The 20373-nt window shown below is 39.7% G+C and overlaps 2 protein-coding genes across 5 annotated transcripts in view; one reads left to right on the plus strand and one right to left on the minus strand.

Annotated features, from left to right (window-relative positions):
* Positions 1 to 238: 238 nt before the first annotated feature.
* LOC125767854 (asporin-like) lies at positions 239 to 2867 on the minus strand. The gene has a single exon (XM_049434783.1). The coding sequence runs from the start codon at positions 1800 to 1802 to the stop codon at positions 696 to 698; it is 1107 nt and encodes a 368-aa protein (XP_049290740.1). The 5' UTR covers positions 1803 to 2867; the 3' UTR covers positions 239 to 695.
* Positions 2868 to 10712: 7845 nt separating this feature from the next.
* LOC125767852 (uncharacterized) overlaps positions 10713 to 20373 on the plus strand; it is a 56930-nt gene continuing 47269 nt past the window's right edge. For 2 of the 4 annotated variants that reach the window (XM_049434779.1, XM_049434780.1), the window contains exon 1: positions 10716 to 11043. The gene's annotated coding sequence lies outside the window, so the exon portion shown is untranslated. Of the gene's footprint in view, positions 12053 to 20373 lie in introns of all 4 variants that reach the window. The other 2 variants (XM_049434781.1, XM_049434777.1) reach the window with 2 other exon arrangements.

Below are 20373 nucleotides of genomic sequence, written 5' to 3' on the forward strand. Positions count from 1 at the left end.
GAAGTTATCAAAGTTTACCGTGGTATATCCTTAACCGCGACACCAAAAATATCTCACACCGAATTTTGCTACCTCCATCCTGTTAACATTTGGATCACTATATTATATATTATTACTAGCTTAACCGGCGCAAACCTAGCTTTGCCCTTAAACATGCATTTTGTAATTAAAGCAAACATTTTGAGTGTTCAATCTTGATTCGTGTGGCGCATTATTAGAATGGCGCTTACAGAATATCGTTGATTATTAGAAAATTCTTAAATTATTGCCATTCTCAATCCAAATGATATTCCCAATCAAAGCAATTTTTCTTATTTTTTGTGGCTCTTCTTCTTTTCTGCTACTTCAGGAGGCATTTATGGTTTTCGTTGACGATTTTGATTTAATACCAGGTACTTCCGTGTAAGGCGCCGATTCCACATGTACCACCGAGCCGCAAATCACTAAATAGCATTTTTTAATTCACACACTTGCTTTTTACTTATTTATCACTTATTTTACGCTTTAATGAATAAAATTGCACAAATAAATCGTCATGTGTACCTATGTTGATTTATTTATTTTATATATATAGATGAAAAGCTGGCATACGAAAGACACAATAATATTTAACATCATCGATGAATAGTCGAGTATAATGTTGCATGGTTATATTTATTGTTTAACAGGTATTTATCATGTTACCCGATGGATAGCTAACAAACGGTACAATTATAATGCTCAAATACGACAAACCAAACTTTTAGATTTGGCATCCTTTCCACGTTGACATCCGATGCGTTCAGTGTGCAAATACAGCTATTGTACAAGCGTAAGTTTTTGAACTTCGGTAGAATTATCTCATAACCGAACTGGAACGACAGTATTTTATTACCTCCCAGGTCAAGATCTATTAGATTATTTAATCCAACAAAATCTTGCATTGCGACATGGCTTATTCTATTGTAACTCAGGTTAAGCATCGTCACGTTAGGAAATGTAGTGAGACAGCTTGGAACATGCTTCAACCGATTACGGCTAACATGTAACCAATCGAACTTGACCAATTGCTCCCATTCACAAAACGTGACGGCTGTTAAATTGTTAGAACTCAAATTCAAACCTTTAAGCAAAGGGTTTGAAAACGTTCCCATTACTGTGGTAAGCATGTTGCACGAAACATCAAACACTTGCAACATTGGAAACGGTAGGAACAGACCGAAGTGAATCGTTTCTAATGGATTGTGCTGTAATTTAATGTGTCTAATGCCTGAGCTATTGGAAGGAAGAATAGGGATACTTGCTAGGTGGAGTTTGTTTGAAGTAAGCCACAATTCGGTCAATAGCTTCATTGGGTAAAACAAACTCATATCGATAACATCTAAATTAGTGCCACGTATGTTGAGAACGTTTAAGTTGGTTAAGTTTTTCACCGAGCGTGAAATTTGTTCCAAAGGACTATTGACGATGGTTAGAAATTTAAGTGCGTTATTTTCTTCAAAATACATGCTGCTCAGCTGTGAAGCTTGTATCATGATGTTTTCCATGGTGGAGTTGTGCGGTACCGTCAGTGATTGAACTTTGCTGGATTGTTCTACTATAATGCCTTTGAGCGAACGACCAACGGTGAGGATGAAGTTGTCGTCAATCGAAGCGCTTAGTAGATTTTTAATTCTAAGCGTTCGTATTACCCTCGGTACACGGCCCAACACCTCAAACCCATCAACAGCTGGATCCCAATCCTTAAGGACACAAACTTGTGGTAAGTATTTACACGTTAGTTGACAGGATTGCACTTCACTCAGCAATAGTTTCACCAGCATAATGCTGGAAAAAAAAACAAATTTAGAAAATATCCTATGTTATGTGCACGTAAGAAGAAAATATTAGCAAAACTCAGTACTTGATAAAGAAAATTGTTTGATAACTTTTAGGTCCCATTCTTAAGATAGTCTGCATGCCAATGCTCAACAGTAACTGACAAAATCCGTCAGATTTGGATTCACATTAATGCTTAGAATGTGAATTAAAATGTAATTTGAAGTACTCACTGTACTACTCACTGTTTGTTGGCTGCGTAATGTAAATTTAATGCATGCTTCATGAACATGACTAACGTGACTCAGTGAGCTTCTTTTTTGTTCGGCATTGGAAAGCAACCTCATCTGAACTCTTGGACATGCAATTATTCTATTATTAAGTTGAAAACTGTTCGATTTTTAACTTCTTTTGTGTGTTTTTTAAGTTATATAAGTTAGTTTTATTTTTTATACTACTTTGTATTTCTTTTGTGTATATGTTGTTTGTATTTGTTGTGTATATTGTTGCGTTTGGGATCGCGATTCAGAAATTTTTTGCGAAACTCCATAGAAAAGAAAATTCCGAAAAGTCGCTATACTTGTATTTTCAGCGAAAAATCACAATTCGAAGTGCGACTTGATGCCATGACAGTTTTTTGTAATGGCAATGACAAGGTAAACAAATACAAATTCAAAAATTAGATCAGTTGAGTGTCATTCAAGTACAGGTATTCCCCGATATACGCTATCAATGCGGACCGGAGGCAATCGCGTAACTCGAATATTAGCGTATATCGAATTCTTGGTTTGATGATAGATTTCTTTGTATATCACCATCTTTTTGCGGATTTTCCAACTTACATTACTGAACATTTCTTCATCTTCGTCCATTGGTTATATTTCCGATAATGTTTTATCCATATTACTGTTAAGTTGTTGTTACTGCTAGATAGAAACTCGTTACGACAGGCTTTGAAGTTTTTTTTTTTTAATTTGCTTCTTTGTTAACGAAGTTAAATGTCAATTTCGAAAAAATCGCGTATAGCGAAATCGCATATATCGAGTATGGCGTATATCGGGGAATACCAGTATTGTAAAGTTTAAAAAAAATTAATGAATTTAAATGCGAATTTGTTGAAATAAGTTTCTTTTCACTCAAATAAAGCTTTAAATAAAAAAACGAATAAAAACTAATAAAAAATAAAAAAAATAAAAAAAATTGAAAATATCCTAAGGCTATAGCGTTAGCTTTTTTTTGGGGAATTAAAATAAAATAAAAATTGATGTATTTTAATGCGAATTTGGTGAACTAAGTTTCTTTTCACTCAAATAATGCTTTAAATAAAAAAAAGAATAAAAAATGAAAAAAAATTTAAAAAATCTATAAATTTGAAAATTTTCTAAGGCTATAGCCTTAGCTTTTTTGAAAAATTTAGCAAAAAAAAATTATGCATTTCAATGCGTATTTGTTGAACTAAGTATTTTTTTCACTCAAATAATGCTTAAATGAAAGCTATAGCCTTACCATTTTTTGAGCAATTTAGCAAAATTTATAAATTTGATGTATTTTAATGCGAATTTGTTGAATTTATATATTCTTCAATATATAGTTGTTTTGTTTGCGGAATAAATTAATACAATCTCGTCTAGATTTTGATTTTCGAAGTTCAATTTAAATTGCAACACTAGCTGCATATAATCGCTTATTCAAAAGCTCACAAATATGCTGCTTTTAGCTTCCAGTTGGATCTTTAATACCCCATTCACAACAACCCTAGCTATACGTTTTTTTGCTTTTACCAGATCTTTACTACAATCTACAATCGCAAAACAAACGTTAAATGATGCCGTCTTATGCATTTCGAAATAGGTAAATCGTTGTGCAGTCGATGCAGTCGATGCAGTCGACTCGCAAAACCTCTCGGACCAAACGTAAGCCAGGGTGGCATTTATTCAAATGCAGGACTTTACTCGCACAGTTAGATCACAATTGATGATAAGATTTCCAGCGGAAATAAAAGGGCCAGCAGCATCATAAAGCTTGCCCGAATCATCATCCCCATTCCGGGTACATTGATCCGCTTCATACCGGCGTATGTTTTTGTGTCGTCCGTCTGTCTGTTCGAGTCTGCGAGGATGGGTGCAGAAAACATTCGCTTTTAGTGTCGTCGTGCCGCCTTACGGCATCGTATGTGGCCGAGGTTTTTGGCTTGGCTTGTTTGCTTGCTTTCGCAACTTTGCCATATGATTTTCCAGTCTAAATCCTGCTTTAACAAACCGTGGTACGTGGCCAGAGTTGTCTCGGTGCTATCAACGGTCTTAGCATCATCATTGCCATACACTCCTTCGACACGGGAAGATTCGAAACGATCTTTCGCCCGAAACGGCCAAATTGCCACCCATTTGCTGTAGGGTTGTAGGCTGGAAAAGCTGGTAACTTGGTTTTTGGTAAAAACGATTCCTTTAAAATTATGCATTCCACATTGCCATAACAGCTCCGCGTCCCATGTTTCGGGGTTGTGGTGAAAACTGTAGCGTGCTAAAAGTGGCTTTTGATGCCAATGTCGCCAGTATAGCGCACTACTACACCCGCTTTGGCAGTCTGTTGGCAATCGGATCGTAGCGAGGTTCTTGCTTTCCAAGGTTTGCCTAAACCATACCACTAGACGTGGCTGGCTTGTGGCCCCGGATCGCTGGTAATTTATTTGAAGTGACTATTTCGGAAAAGCGTTTCTGTATCGATGTCCGTGACCGCACAGTGCTGCCGTTTTGCCACCCCAAGTGTTCCCCAATAACAGGCTGCATCATGTGCAACGAGCAGGAAAATCTACTTCATTGTAAACAAAGCAGGCCGTTTCCACATGGTGTACTGCTACAACAACAGTCACTGCACGACCATGCTTCGCGCGCGCCTCTGCTTTATCGCCTCCCAACTTTTTGCTAGACGTTTCTTTTACGAAAGATCGTAGCAAAGCGTGTTGTACCAAAGGGAATGAAGTCACCAAACGGTATGCCTAGTTTCATACAAAACAGCCAAACGAAAGAGTAAAACCCAGAAGAAGCTTTCTTCGGAAACTGTGCCCCAACTCCTGGAAAACTCTACTGGCGAGAGCACCACTTCGAAAAGGAAATTCGAAACTTTTCCAATTCGAAAAATTTGAATAAATGCCAGCCACTTTACCAGATTTATGTCATCCATATCCAGCGGAACGAAGCTACACGACAGTGTGATAGTAAAATGGGGTGTACAAAAAAAAACAACCACGATTTCAGGGGGGTTTTGCGTTCGCGCCACGTGTCTGTGTATGTTTTTTTGTGGGTGCGCTTGAGGTAGTAAGGTTTTGAACGACGTGGCCGAACGATTCGCGATTTTGATAGCAAGCGACAACAACAACAAAAAAAAACAGACGTTCCAAAACAAACAAGCTTGAAGTGTTTGGCTAACGTGGAAGTCTTGGAATGTGTGTGTGGAACGTATTTCTTGTGTGCGTTGCTTTGGCGCGTGTCTAAATGTTTGTAGCATGAGAGAAGAACTAACTCTTTAGCGCTAAAGTTTTGCATTGCTAGAGTGGTAAAAAACAAGTGGGAAAAAATCATGTAAATACCGTAAATCTTTCCGTTTTGTAGTTCTTCAAACAATGGTGTGGTCACAAACATATTTACACGTGAATGGACGTTGCTACCGTTTTACATCGACTTACTTAACACTAGAACTACCAAGCGTTTTAAGCGTTTTTCATTCTTTGTTAATTTTTAAAGAATTTCGAAAAGTTGTAGTATATTCTACTGTATATTGGAGATCATACTATAGAATATATATGTAAAATTCTTCTTTCAACTACCTTAGGATTGTTTAACCCCTAAAAATAATGTGATGAAAATGAAGCGTTCCAGTCAAAATGACTGGTCCGGTAGTTCTAGTGTTAAAGATGGAGCACAGTTTTTTTTAGAGTATATATTTAGATTGAGAACATCGAAAATAAGTATATTTTTGGATTTTTTTTGCAAAGAAAATCTAGAGTACAGTGGAAATATTTCCATGTGCAAATAAGCACATTTAACACTAGAACTATCAAGCGTTTTAAGCGTTTTTCGTTCGTGGTTAATTTTTAAACAATTTCGAAGCAATTCTAATACATTTTATTGTTTATTGGAGATCGTACTATACAATATATATGTAAAACTCATACTACTCAACTACCTTAGGATTGTTTAATCCAAAAAAATAATGTGATGAAAATGAAGCGTTCCAGTAAAAATGACTAGTCCGGTAGATCTAGTGTAAAGAGCTCGTAAAAACATAATTAAGTTAAAAGAAATAATTTTATATGTAAACTAGGTTTAATATGGACCCAAAAGAGGAAAAAAAATGTTGAAGAAAAATAGCAACAACATCTTAAGGGTTTTGGTACCTTAAAGTTATTTAAAGAATGATATTAAATACATGCACGAAAGAGAACAATTTTTAAAAGTAAACCGATACTTAAAGAAGGTAGGATAAACCAGAAAACTAAGGTAACAAAACATAATTCCATCATCATAAGTAATGGTAGTGTAGTGCATCTCTACACACAAGACCGGTTTGCGGTAAACTGTTTTCTTTAAGAAGAATAATATTACTTCACTACCGTTTTCACTTTGGTTTGCTTTCAACCTACAATTTGTGCCCATCCGTTCACAGACGCAGTGGAAACGATTGAATGGAAAACGCGTAGCGACATAATGGTATTAGACTGTTGCACGAAATGGTACCAACTGCAAAACGGACGAAACTTCACCGTACCGTTGGTGGAGAGGAATTCTTTTTAAAATTCATACAGCTCCCAGGCACCGACATTAATGTACGGTCTGTTTCATGGTTTCATGCTACTGCGGTACTTCAACTTCCCGTGGCAGTTGCAGCAGATAAAGATCACCGTCCCAAAAAGATGGCACGGTACCGTAAAGGAACCAAGTAATACGCACACACACACACACATTCACCGAAAATTGATCGTTGGACGGGTTTTTTGGTCCCGTGTTTCGGTTGTGGCATGGGTACGTACCCTAGTACGCTAGTAACATGGAAAACTCATTACACCGGAGGCATGTTCTAATTGATGCTTAAAATAGATAGTACGCCAGTGCGCATACGGAATTTGGCCGTGTAAATGGAAATGCAAAAAGAATGAAGTTCAATTACCATTTGTCTGGTGTTTTTAGAACTTCCAGCTTTCTTTCAAAAACCTGAAACGGACTTTCAAAAACTCGGTTGAAGAAAAGAGAAACGAATGTGAAAGTGTGGGCGCATGAAACAGTGAATATTTTTGCATTTCTTTTTTTGCAAGACATGCTGAAATGACCTTGAGACCTTGATGTTAAGGATTAAGTGGAGTTGAAAATTAAAATAAAAGAAATTGGAATGAAATTGATTCTAATTGATTTTTTTATTCACGAGAAAAATAAATAATATATTATTAACTACCAAAGCGTTGGAAACTTAATATTAAATTAATACTCTCTCTTCGTGATATTATTCCAGCAGCCATAAGACCAAATATCATTTGGTACTTGATCGGATATGCGTGAAAAAACAAATCGCCCCATCATCAGCTTGACAACTTGTCGATCGATCGACCGATGTCATTTTTTGGAAGTACTCAAATAAACCAAATTTTACAACCTCCCCCATGAGCGTGGTGATAAAATAAATTAACCTTTCTATCCACTTTCCAAACATTCCTTAACATTACGTCGATATGATGGTCGGTTCGTCGGCGGTAGAGAGTGGTGACCAGACAGGAAGAGCTATAAAGAATTCATTATCATGACAACTTTATTCTCGGGCTCGGTAAAAATCACGGCATTTCGCAATTCCGGACGGCGGTTCCGGAGAAGCAATCCCGAAACGCGGGGCCGCAGAGCGGGTTTGGGAATTTCGGGAAGCGTAACCAAGGAAAGAGAAATGCATATACCGGAATTTCTGGCAACTCTTCATGAACTCGTTCTCTCTCTCTTTCTCTTCTCAAAAACCTTCACACGGTTCCTGGTGCGACAATAGCCGGATAGGCAACAAAAGGCAACGTGGCCGTGTCGTATTGGTGGCAAAGTTTCCCCACCCGGGGGGAGGGGATCGAGTTTTGGCGCTCCATAACAATAAAGTTTGCTTGCACTGTTTGTGGTTAATAATATTTCCGAGCAGCCTCTCAAGTAGTTCGTGCGGTTGTGTGTAGATCGGTGACGGTACGTGCACGGTTATCTGCACACGTCCGTACTTGGAGGTTTTGCCGGAATGCCTTGAGTGGTTGGCGAGCCCGCATACCCGTGTGACGGGTTGGGCTTTTGTTGAGCGTTTGTGATCGAGAAAAACATCCCAACAAAATACATATATAAAAAAAAATACCAGTAGAGCTCACACACTGACGAACAACACCAGACGTATGGTTGGTGTATCGCTTCAGGGGGTTTGCGAACGCCTTCTCAGCGGAACGCACCACCATACACGAAAACACATCGACTTCATGTTGCACATTGGTGGCATATTGGGGGAGGTTATGAAATTTTCCTTTCCTTGTTTTTCACTGTTGGAGATGGAGCTTAACCTCAAATCACATTCCCAGCTTGTATGCTACCGGGCTATAGGATTGTTGTGGCAAATCAAAGCGTTTTTCAGCAAAACGACAGGATACTTCCTGTGTGTGTGTGTGGTTGCCATAATAAGCTGTTCGATTATGTCACAAGTTATTTTCCAGGACGACGCCTACCGTTTTCTTCTCAGTTAGCCTTTTGGAATCGGGAGGGATGGAAGCAACCGAGAAAAAGGGAACCGTACGAGAGCATGTTTTGGGTGGAATGTTTGATACTTTTTCCGGAAACTACCTGGTGGATTGTTGTTTGACTTATAGGCTCATATATTTTATATGATTTTTATATTTTATTTTTCAATTTGGCTGGTAAAGATTTTATGGCAATTAATTCAATTTTCTCCATTCAATCCAAATTGTTTTCCATTATTCTTCTTTACAGTGTTATACACAGAAGTAATCATCAATTCATTATATATTTTTTCATTTGTGTGTTTTTCCTCATCTTTATGGGATACTTAAAAGATGTCAAGAAAAGTATTTCATTCCATGTATCGATGGTATGAAAAAAGGAAACCCATCAGCTATATTACAAGAGTGATCTTGAATGTAACGAACCATACACCAACCACCACGAACCATGTATACACAGCCATACACAGCCAAACACCTGGGGCATCTCATAAATCTAGCGTTTCATATGTTTGCTTTCGCTCGAACAAGTCAACGATCAGGATTGAACAACGCTGTCTGGGAGAACATCTCGGAACGTTGTGTGTCGTTAGAAGGTGCTCTTCTACTCACATTCGATGTAGATAATACTACATGGTTCCAATGACATTCTTATGAATGTCGGAAGTGAAGGACAAATCTCAAAAACGTTGTCGATTATGAAAGAGACAGTATTACTAACGTTGCAATGATGTGGCAAAAGGATACTGGCTGGTTCGTGCTAGTAGGAGATGCTACAATAGCGATACCCGTATCAGATGATTCCCATCAACAAGCCGCCAAACAACACATAAACACACCTTCGCCCTTTGGAGTGAAATTCGTCGAATTCCATGAAGATATATTTGGTATGCTTTTCCCTACCTGTTAACTACCACGCTATGCACATGTCTAGTTCCTTTGTTGGTAATCTGTTTTTTCTAATCTTCTGTTTTGTTTGTCAACTCTCGTAACGTAGACAACGAGGTAAATCGATATGGAATAGTTGTACAAAAGTGAAATCCATCATTGTCCAGTCGGTCAGGTTCTTCTATGTTGGTTGGGATTAAAGTTTGTTTTTCATGTTCGAAAGATAGTAAACAATTTTCGTACCATTCCGAGAAAATGATATAAGCAGATAAATAGAACACTAATTAAATTATCATTCGTAAAACCAACCTAATTAGCAAAACGTTCAAGTATCAGGCGCCTCCATCGAGTAAATAATTAAATGACCAGGCGTCTCCATCGCTAGAAATTTTTAATTCAAATCATGTTGAAGCAATTGAATGTTTGAATATTTGCAAAGAGTAGCTTAAAAATAACGTGTTATTGTAATACAATTTATTATAATTTAATTGAATTGTAAAACTTCCGAAGTAAACAAAGTGCTTCGATTGTCATACATGCTTCATTCATTTTATTTTCTATTACTCCTTCTTTATACATCGTTTTGAGCAAAAAAATTACCCCCAAAATGTGGTGATATGTTTTCATTAACAAGCAGCACAACATACGACGCAGCTACATACCATTCGACTACATTTAAGCACACTGTATCCCCGTTGTTGTGCTCGTGCTAAATCCCATAAAAGCCGATCCCACAGCGGACGACGCGTAGCAAAATGTTGAAAGACTGTCCTCATCCTTCCCTCGTCCAGTCTGTCCCGGTACGGTCCACATACACCACTTGGGATATGACCCCCGTACTCTCCCCCCGTTGTAGCAGAACTCTCACCGAGAGTCTGCGTTCATTAAAACCCGAGACCCTCGAAGCCACAAACGGGGCCCTTTCTTACTTGTGGTAAGGAAACGGTTCCGGTGGCACTGGCGACTCCTTAGCGCATCGTTGAAGCACTCTCATTCACACGCCTCTGGTGGCTCATCATCTACAAGAGTCTCCCATCATCTTCCCGGTCCCGTGTCGTGGGGTCGTTTGACCGTTTATTTACGGGCAGGTTAAAGTGTACCTTTCCTTCTGCGTAACACCGATGCTGGTGATTGCTCCACAATTTCCCCTGATGATGGTGACTTTTGATTTTATGACCCTAGCGGCAACGACAACTACTGCTAGCACTAGCATGACGCGGGGACAAACTTACAGCGTGGCAAAGGTGGGGACAAAAACATGACACGATTCCACTCGCGGTGTTCTACACCATCCAGACGAGAAAAGGTCCCGTCCCGTTGTGATTTTAACGGTACGTGACGTATGACGATGGTACGGGTTCGGGCCGTATTAGGGTTGCTCGTCAATGCAGTGCCGAGCGCCGCACGAACGCGAACTTTCGGACCAGTCGGACATGCGCAATAGGGATGGGACGATATTGCCATCTCGCTTCGGCTTGATGGTATCTTCCAGTGTGGCGGAGATTTTGGCAGCTTCCAGCAGATGAACGGTGGCAACCGTAGATCAGTTGTCATACGACGGCTTCGTTGGTCGCGTAGTTCAACGATTTGGGAAAAGTGCCGTGCTTTACCAGCTACACACGGTATCGGTAACGTCACACTTTGCGGCGGACGTCGTCGTTCGTGCAGACGTTGTTGTCATTTTTTTGTTGTTGGCTACTATCATCCTACAGCGGTGTGGTGTTTTTGAGAGGCAAGTTTGTCCTGGTGAGAAAGGACATCAGCATGGCTAATCGCTTAAACATGCGCAAATAAGTGTTGATTGTTATTGTGATAATAAAGTGAGAAAAAAGAGTGGAATATCTACTTCAAGGTTATATAAACAGTTTGAAATGGTTTAAAAAAAACTTAAAAAATAAAAATAAATAATGAATAACTAACTTCTCATAATCTATAACTGCATAACCAAGTGCTCAATAATGATGAAATGAAGAAGCAAAAAAAATCTCCCCCTAAAGAAAGGTTTAGCGGAAAACGGATGCTAATATAAGTTGAACGGCCGCTCCACCCAATTCCTTTCCCGAATTCATAGTTTCCCATTATAATGTATACCGAGTGGATTGTATTATGCGGCTAACAGAAAAAAGAGGAAACCAAAAAAAAGTACCTCCAATGTGCAGCCTGATGCGATGGTTTTTGAAGTGTTGTGTTTCATGTAACAAATAATGTTGGGAACCCGGAAAAACTCGTTTCGTCGTCCCTTCACTACGCGAGGCAAAAGATGCAAAAGCACCAAGATTTTGGGCCCGCTGTAAAAAACGGATTCGCGCCACCGAAAAAGTACGCGGCTACGTTCGGCATCAACGGCATCCAAAAAAAAAAAAGGAGAATAGTAGCAGCACCAATGAATGAATAATACATGTACGGCAACCCAATTTGAGTTTCAAATGATCGCCATCCATCCCACCGAGTACGACTACGTACACCAGTTGTCTGTGTTTGTGTGTGTCGGGTTTTCTTCAACTATTTGACCCTACCAACCAGCGGCAACAACAAAGTGGCCAGAATGGTAGTAATGAAGCCTCTTTTCTTCACGTGTGCAGACACGTGTGCAGTTCTCTGTGTTTGTGTGTGCAGTTGTTTGTGAAGAAGGTTTGTAAGCGTGTTGAAGTGGAAATTTAATAGCAAACGTAGTAAAGTTGTGCCAAGTGGCTCAGGAAGTGATCTATTCATCCGGCCGTTAACCGACAGCTACACTTTTGCCCTCTAAACGTGGTCGGTGGATGGTTGCGAAGTGGCCGGAACTGTCGGTGAACCAGATTAGTGTGAGCAAGTTTTGCAACAACTCGTCAAACTCGGCGTGTGTGTGTGTGTTTGTGTGTGGACAAAGTTGGAGAAAATTGGATTTCATGCTTGCTCTATCTTGAATGGGGGTATATGTCCTCTGTGTGCGTGTGTTACTGTATGGGTGCGGTCAGTCCCTGGTGACAGTTTGATGCATCTGATGGACAACGTATGAGCAGACTGGTCGGCCGAACCTCTGGTCCTAACCACAGCAGTCAAACACACACACAAACACATGCACACACGTACCACGTTTCCTGAGATCCTAACCTTAGAAGCGTAAACTGGTCCCTGGATAAACGTCAGTGATCGTTAGCCGTTGGTCTACGCAGGAGATTGTTTCGAGTTGTGTGATGAGGTTTTAGTGGTTTCACTTCCACGCTGCTCCATTTGATGTACTACGCCTAGCACTACCCTCCCCCAATGTACGATCGAGTGTAGTTACTGAGTAGTTAACTTATTCAATGTGACAGAAAGTAAGACTTGCTACTGGTCGGACCACCGTAGTTGGGTAGTCAGCGTGATGCGGTTTTACTGCCCCCAAAATCAAATCTTCTCACCGAGCGAAATGTTGGATGGTTCCTTCCAGAGGAACGAAGTTTTGTAACTAGATTCGCAGATCTTGTTTTTTTATGGTTGTTGTATCTCGTTACTAACCCGCTTAAAGGGCAATCTTTTTATTTCTGTCACCCATCATCATGTCCTCGCTTGTATCCACTTGACTTTATTTGTATGTGCGTTTCGTCCTCTTTTTTTGTTGCTACTCTTCGCGAATGCTGCATGCAAAAACTAAAGCAAAGAAAGCAACAGAAATTCAATAATCATCCTTTTGAGTTATTCTGCTTCCGTTTGGACGGATGCCTCCGGATGGCATTTTCCAGCACGGCCCGAAAGCTTTCGTGCCTTCTTTTTTACTTGATTTACATTATGAATACATAATAAAGTTGCCGGCGGGACTGAACTAAAGGGCGAGGGACGTCAACCAGCGTCAACCGTAACGAACCATTACCACCGGAAGCCACCCGTCTGCGCCTGGGGCTGGGTGGCTGTTTTAGCTCGATATGGATGGATTTACCCCTGGCGCCTAATATCGACATTCTTCTACGCATTTGTACGCGAATACCTTCAAATACCATTATGCGTAAGCTTTCCACGGTGTTGCGATTGCATGACGGATGAGTCGGGTTTGGCTTAATGGGCGCACACTTTCAAGTGTAAGGGGGGCGCGAACGGGCGATATTCTTTCCTGATTGTTAATACAGGGTTTTCCAGCCCAGTTCAAATATATAATGGGAGGTTTCAAATTCGTAAAACGCAAAGTGAAAGAAGCACGACAGTATTCAAGTCTGGAAAGCCAATTCAAAGTAGTAAGATAGCACCTTAAAATCGTAACACCAAATCTCAAATTCAGCAGTTGTTTACCTCTACTGACGTTTTGGCGGTTCTTCGAAACTATGGGATAGAGGTAGCGATAGTTACGTCAAAATATTTGTTGTATATTAATTATGATAACTCTAACAACAAAATATGCATTTTTGTATGCCTATAGTACATCAGTATTTTCCAAAAAATATTAAAATATCAATGACAGTTACAAGAGTACATAATAGGGCAAAACTGAATGGAAATTTATAAATATTTTTAGAATTTTTAATTAAGCACTTGAAATTTATTTAAAAAAAAATATTTTGACTTCAATATCGCTACCTCTATCCCATAGTTTCGAAGAACCGCCAAAACGTCAGAAGGGGTAAACAACTGTCGGATTTGAGATTTGGTGTTACGATTTTGAGGTGCTATCTTACTACTTTGAATTGGCTTTCCAGACTTGAATACTGTCGTGCTTCTTTCACTTTGCGTTTTACGAATTTGAAACCTCCCATTATATATTTGAACTGGGCTGGAAAACCCTGTAAATATTGCTATCCGGAATTATGCCACCGCACATACCGGGTTCCGGGAGGGTACGTATCCGGTACCATCCGCGGTGCCTTGGCTTGTGTGCGGTGTTTTGGGCCAAACATTTCGAGCCCAACGAAGGCATTCGCGGAACAAATATCTATCTTCATTTGATTAGGAGGAAATTAAATTTGCGCCTTTCCGGTCCTGCGAATTTGTTTGCCGAGTGGTGGTGGGCGCCGATATCTGAGATGCGGTTGGCTAACCAGACAACCAAGACTGCCATGAAAAGTGCGAAGAAATCGCTTCCTGATGTAATTATTGAACGGATAGGCGATATTGATCATTGGTCTGCTCCACCAAACCGATCATAATTTATTCTTCCCGCAACTGGCCACTCTACTTCATCTGCGTTTTGCAATCCTTTTTGCAGTTTGGAAGTTCGCCGCTCGGTTTTTTTTTTGCTTTTGCACTCCGCGCGTTACTTTCGAGAGTGAAATTTACGACCACTTCAGTAGCAAAGTGTGTGCCCCGCGGGAAAAGGGCTATTACTTGGGCTACAAAGTGAACAAAAAAGCCGCTCGGGAAAATAACTGCACGGAAAAGAAGCACACTGGTAAAAAGGGAGGAGAGCTGGAATTGCTTTTGTGCTGAGTAACTTCAATGTTTCACTGCTGGCAAGGACAAAACTTTTGCTAACAAGATTTACAAGGTACGGAACAGTAGAGCGTCAGTTTGGGATTTTTTTCTCCTTTTTGAAACATGGAATGAATTTCATTCAAATCTCCTACCAAAATAGCATAGCTACAATGTCTGTTACCTGTTTTGTGAGTGTAGGTGAAAAAATGAATTAGAGTTTAATGAAACGTTAAAAGGAAAGTCATTATTAGCAGCGTCTAAACTTTCGTATCTTAATTATTCATATTAGTAATGGATTATGTTGAAAACATATTAAAATATACATTACATGTTCATTATTCTTTGTTTCATTTAGTTTACAACCAGTAATAATTGAATTTAAAAAAAGGTATTTATTTATATACATATTCGACTAAAACGTATAATCCGATTTAAGTATCTTTTTATGCAAATGAAGAAGAAATGGATTTTTTTTTAAATCCGGAGAACATATTTGATTTTCTTTAACTTACTTGATTTTGATGTGAGAATCTTGAAAATGTGTTTACAATGCTTCGCTTAATACTTAAGTCCTAAACAAACTCGCGAATTTCGGATTAGTTTCTTTGCGGGTCTGGACGCGCTGTTGAAATATTTATAATTTAGGTTGAATTTTATTTCGAGGCTTCTGTTCACAATTTTGAGTAACCCTTCAGCTCATCATCTGTCTACTTAAACTTAACGTTACGGGCGAGTATCCGTTTAATATACCTATTACATTACTTTAGTATGCAAACCTTTATGGTGAGTTTGAAGTCGATTAGATCTACGACATTCGGTTTATCTAAACGTCAAAAAATATAAAAGACTCTTTTCTGTATGTTTAATGTGTCTACTGTACTCCATTGGAATCAATTTATTCTTAAGAAACATAAATTTAGAAAGAAGGAACAGACAATATTTCTTTGTTTTTGTGCTTTTGTACCACTTTCAGTTGACCATCTTTCTTATCTCCGGTTTGTGTGCAGAGAAAATTTGTTTCTAATTGATCTTTTGTTTCGTCTCCACCTAAATAACACAGTGACCTAACCATTATGCTTATCAGGCTTATACAATCTCTTAGCCGATATCTTAACAAATCTATTAAAACGGATTAAAGATAACGAAAGAAACACCCCTTCCTAGAATAGGTGTCAGGACAAATCACACCCATTTATTTGATTTTGGCTCCGGATAACAAAAATTAATTTACTACGTTTCGATCGAAATCATAAATATGTGTCTGCACATCACAGATTTATTGGTATGGCCGATAAAGGGATCAGTGAGTTGTTACTTTTTGTTGTTCTCTAGTCCCAACGGTCGTTATCAAAATTTATAAGAAAACTTTCGGATCCGAACAATGTCGAACAACAGCAAAATCTCCGCCCATTTTCCAAATAAACAAACACACACACATACAGGTTAGAAAACAAAATCAATGGAGCATCCGTGTAGATGTGCGATCAAATGTTGGTAAGGGTGAAAATTGTTCTAAACACAAAGTAGCACAAAAATGTTTGCCACACCGTACGGTGAACGATCAATTATAAATCTGCAGACTCATTAAACATTATTCACACCGGTAAAGTAGCGTGTTACGGCTTTGGTGAGATTGGCCTGGACTACCCGTATATGGTTGGAAAGTATCGTGCAAAAAGCTTACCTTTTGGTATGGGTGTTTTTCAGGCTTAAAACTTTCTCCCCTACATCGTTGAAGTTTCTAATCACACTATCGATTTTCTTACCCAACGTATCTTGCAATCTAAAGTGCTACAATACCAACTTATCTCACTCCTGATCTAATTCTCACACCGAAAGAAAACATTCTACGGAAGAAAAAAAAAAACCCGAATGCAAAGAAGACTAGAAAGGGTAGATTGCCATGTTACGAATGGATTTATCGCTACAAGCTTTCGACCCACCAACCAACGAAAGTAAACGAGCGAGAAAGAGGCAGCGAGCAGGATCGTTCGCATTCATGATCATTTGCACCACCTGGAACGTGACTTGCTGCCTTCTGGTTTTTGTGCTTAAACAAATGATCCAATCCCTCGTTAACTTTTACGACTTGACCCCTCCATGGAGCCGAGCCGAGGCAATGTGGCTCGACAGCTATGTTTAAGACGATTAGCGTGACGTTGGTGCCTTTTACCGAGTGGAGGCCGGAAAATGGAGATGAAAATTTAATAAGTTGTACTTGTTGCAGCCAATGATTACTACTTCCCCCACCTCCAAAATGGGGTTCTTACTTTGTTCGATGGTGTGAAGGGTTTGATGTGTTATTTTTCAGTAGTTAAAACAACATTTAGCATACGATGGGTTTTTGCAGGGGGTTGGGTCAGGTTTAACGTTTTGAAGTGTTAAAACAATATGCAGCCTCAGGAATCATTTGTCTTGGAACAATAGGCTCGAAATTGAAGCGTGTTTAAATACTCTACCTCTTCAGCACAGCAAAGTACACAACGCGTAGAAACATGTCGTTCAATGTACCCAGCGCTAATGGGATTTCAATTGAAGATGTTTTCACTTCGCGAAAGTTGTGAGAAAAAATAAGAATTTTCTTTCATAAGAATCTCTTCAACTTTCATCTAAATCGTTTCAACTTTAGCATTGCCCTCAGCGAGCATTCTCCACTCATCCGGTTCGACGATAAGCCTGCTTATCGCTTAAAAAGCTTCCCATAACACATTACCCAAAACAGGAGGGTGTAAAATAAAGGGAGAGAGAGAGTGTGAAAAATAAAAGACACAAACCATGCGACACGGGTTCGCTCTTCCTCATACACTAAAGCGTATACGTAATGCAATTGCAAATCCGGGCTGAGCGTCGTTCATAAATGAAGGAACGAATGTACTCGGTGAAGCCGTGGTAACGATCTCCTTTTGAATGAGACTATGATTTAATTCTACTTAGTACACATTGTTAGCAACTTTAATATGCCATACAATATATTGGATGTTTATTCATGAAAAGTAAGTGTTAAGAGAATTAACTCATTTTAACGGTTGAATATTCGTGTTCTTCGAGCCACGAGCTTATGATAATCACAGCCATACTTCGTCTTTTGCAGGTATTCGTTTAGTGGATTTGTGGATTTGGTAGGCACCTCGTCTACGTCGGATCCAATATTTAAATTTTATTATTCTTTCTGGATCAATCTCAGGATATCGATTAGAATCCTATCGGATATCACCCATCTGGTGTTATCTTCATATCCATCAATGTAAGTTGATCTAGCAATTATCTTATTCCTTTCGGATAAAAGCTAGAAGATTAGGTCCATCTTCCAATAGCCGACAAGACCTTAGAAAGCAGTAATCGCTAAGCCTGAAGATCTAGAGTAAGATGTCCTTCTCTTTCCAAAGTTAGAGAAATTAGTCGAAAATTGTTGAAGCACAGGCTTGAGGACTAAGTACTTTATGTTCTTTATCAAAGAGATAAACATTGACGATAAGAACGTTCTTCTGTGATTGATTAAATGTGCTTTACTTGAGGACTAACGAAGATCAGGGATATCAACAAATAATGTCTTCCTGGAAATTGCCAGCTTCATGAAGTAGCATCACACAAAATGAGTTTACAATTTTTTTCCAAGAGCTCAGAGATTCCAAGAGATCACAGGCAAGAAATGGTTTTTAATCGAAATTAATGTTTTAACGAAAATTGCCAAACCTTCAAATTGTCCTCAAATGTTGAGGATTCCTGGAAAGTCAGAATCGGAGGATTTCTATCCATGAAGATGTTGATGGACTATGGTCACCTAATGGTACACCTAAAAATTGAACTTATTCATTGAACGTTGTTCTCTAGTAAGCCTTAAACCTATTGAACGTTGTAAAAAGCCTTAATCCGAGTTTCCTGGAAAGGCATTGACTTCCTGGCCATGTCTTCGAGACGTGCTCGACCCTGAGCAGGATGTGAAGAAGTGTTAACTCGTTCAAAAAAGTTGCACGCGATTTTAGCCGCCAGTAATGTTCAAAACGTGATACTATTCCTTCCTACACATTCTATAAATTTAAGTTTTAAAACAATAATTCGCTTTAAAACCATAAGGCACTATCAACTATGCCAACCTACACTGAGTTGGAAATTTATTAGAAATCTAAACAAAATCCTCCCCATTTAAATTAGTCTACAACAAAAAGACTAAATATGGAGGTTTTGGGTATGCTTTGGGAGTCGTCTCGCCCAACTCGAACTAGAACTCGTGTGAATGCGTATGTGTAAATTAAATTTCCCCCTAATAGAATTGTGTCACTAGCAACCAATTCAGCCAGCTATTCCACTCCCAGACCGGTGAACTAACTCGAAGCGTTTCCGGACACAGCGAATGCGGGTGATACAAATTAAATGGTTAATTTCATTGGACGGCAAAGTTGTCTTGCACCGTTTTATGGCATCTCATCGGTTCCATCGGTGCCATCACGGACGAAAGGAAACGCGAGACGAAACACACTCGCCGTGTGCTTCATTGCCTTGCCAGCAACCGAATATCAATGTAATGAAATTTACGTGTGTATTTGTCTCTTCCCATTCCCCTTCCCGGGGAGGTGTGGTTGTACGCTTTGTAAATGATGCTGGTCCCGGGCATTGTTGTTCGCATTATTTGTGTCCTTTCGGTGGCGTTCGGTTTGGCGCTATCAGGCGCTTGTACGTCGTGCCCGTGTTGCAGAGCACGGTTTCCTAAGCATTAATGAACACTATAACAGTCGATCATTAAACATCACATATCGTGCGGTGTAAATGCGGGTCCCACACACACACATTTGCTCGTGGGCATACTCAATGCGGGAAGGCTCCCTTTCCGACGAGACAAGCGCAGGAGATAATTTGACACAGGACACACATCAACCGGCAATCGGGATCCAGAATTTCCCGCGAGATGCATTGAATGTGTGGAGCAGAAATCTCGATTCCCTTCAATACCCCACCTAATGGGGTTATAACCAACGTACCGAAATCGAAGACATGCCTACGGGAGACCTCATAAGTTCGAATGAAAATAAGACCTTTTGGTTGCGACTGCACGTAAACTCCACGTACCGAGCGAAACTCCTCTGCGCGAAGCTGGCGGAAAGTCATTAGCATATAATTATAGTTATTCCAAGTTTTTACGTGCAAGTACAACCTGAGCAAACAAACGAACACCCACCATACGCAAGCTGATCGAACGGACCATTGCTGCGGTACATCCCTTCGGGCGCATTGCCCACATTATACCACGGGTATTGATTTTCACGTTCGTTAACGATTCCGGGACTTCCGTTACGTGGGTGTTTTTCTTTTCCATTTTCCTTTCGATGTTCGATCGAAAAATTATACGATGTCGAAGTTAGCTTCATTAGCCGAAATCACAGCGTACACAGACCGCTTGGCCGGTGATTCCGTTACGGGATGAGCTATTTTACGTTGCTGCACTTTGCGCTTTGTGTTCCGGACACGATGTTATCGATATACCCACCGTAACCAACGTCACTGGTATCACAAGCAATAATTTTCCCAAGCTAATCAAGCCCGAACGATACGAAAACTTTGTAGCGGGCCAACGGTAACCCCAGCAAAAACCCGGT

The sequence above is a fragment of the Anopheles funestus genome, chromosome 3RL (genome assembly GCF_943734845.2).
Source record: "Anopheles funestus chromosome 3RL, idAnoFuneDA-416_04, whole genome shotgun sequence".
In the NCBI taxonomy this organism is placed as follows: domain Eukaryota; kingdom Metazoa; phylum Arthropoda; class Insecta; order Diptera; family Culicidae; genus Anopheles; species Anopheles funestus.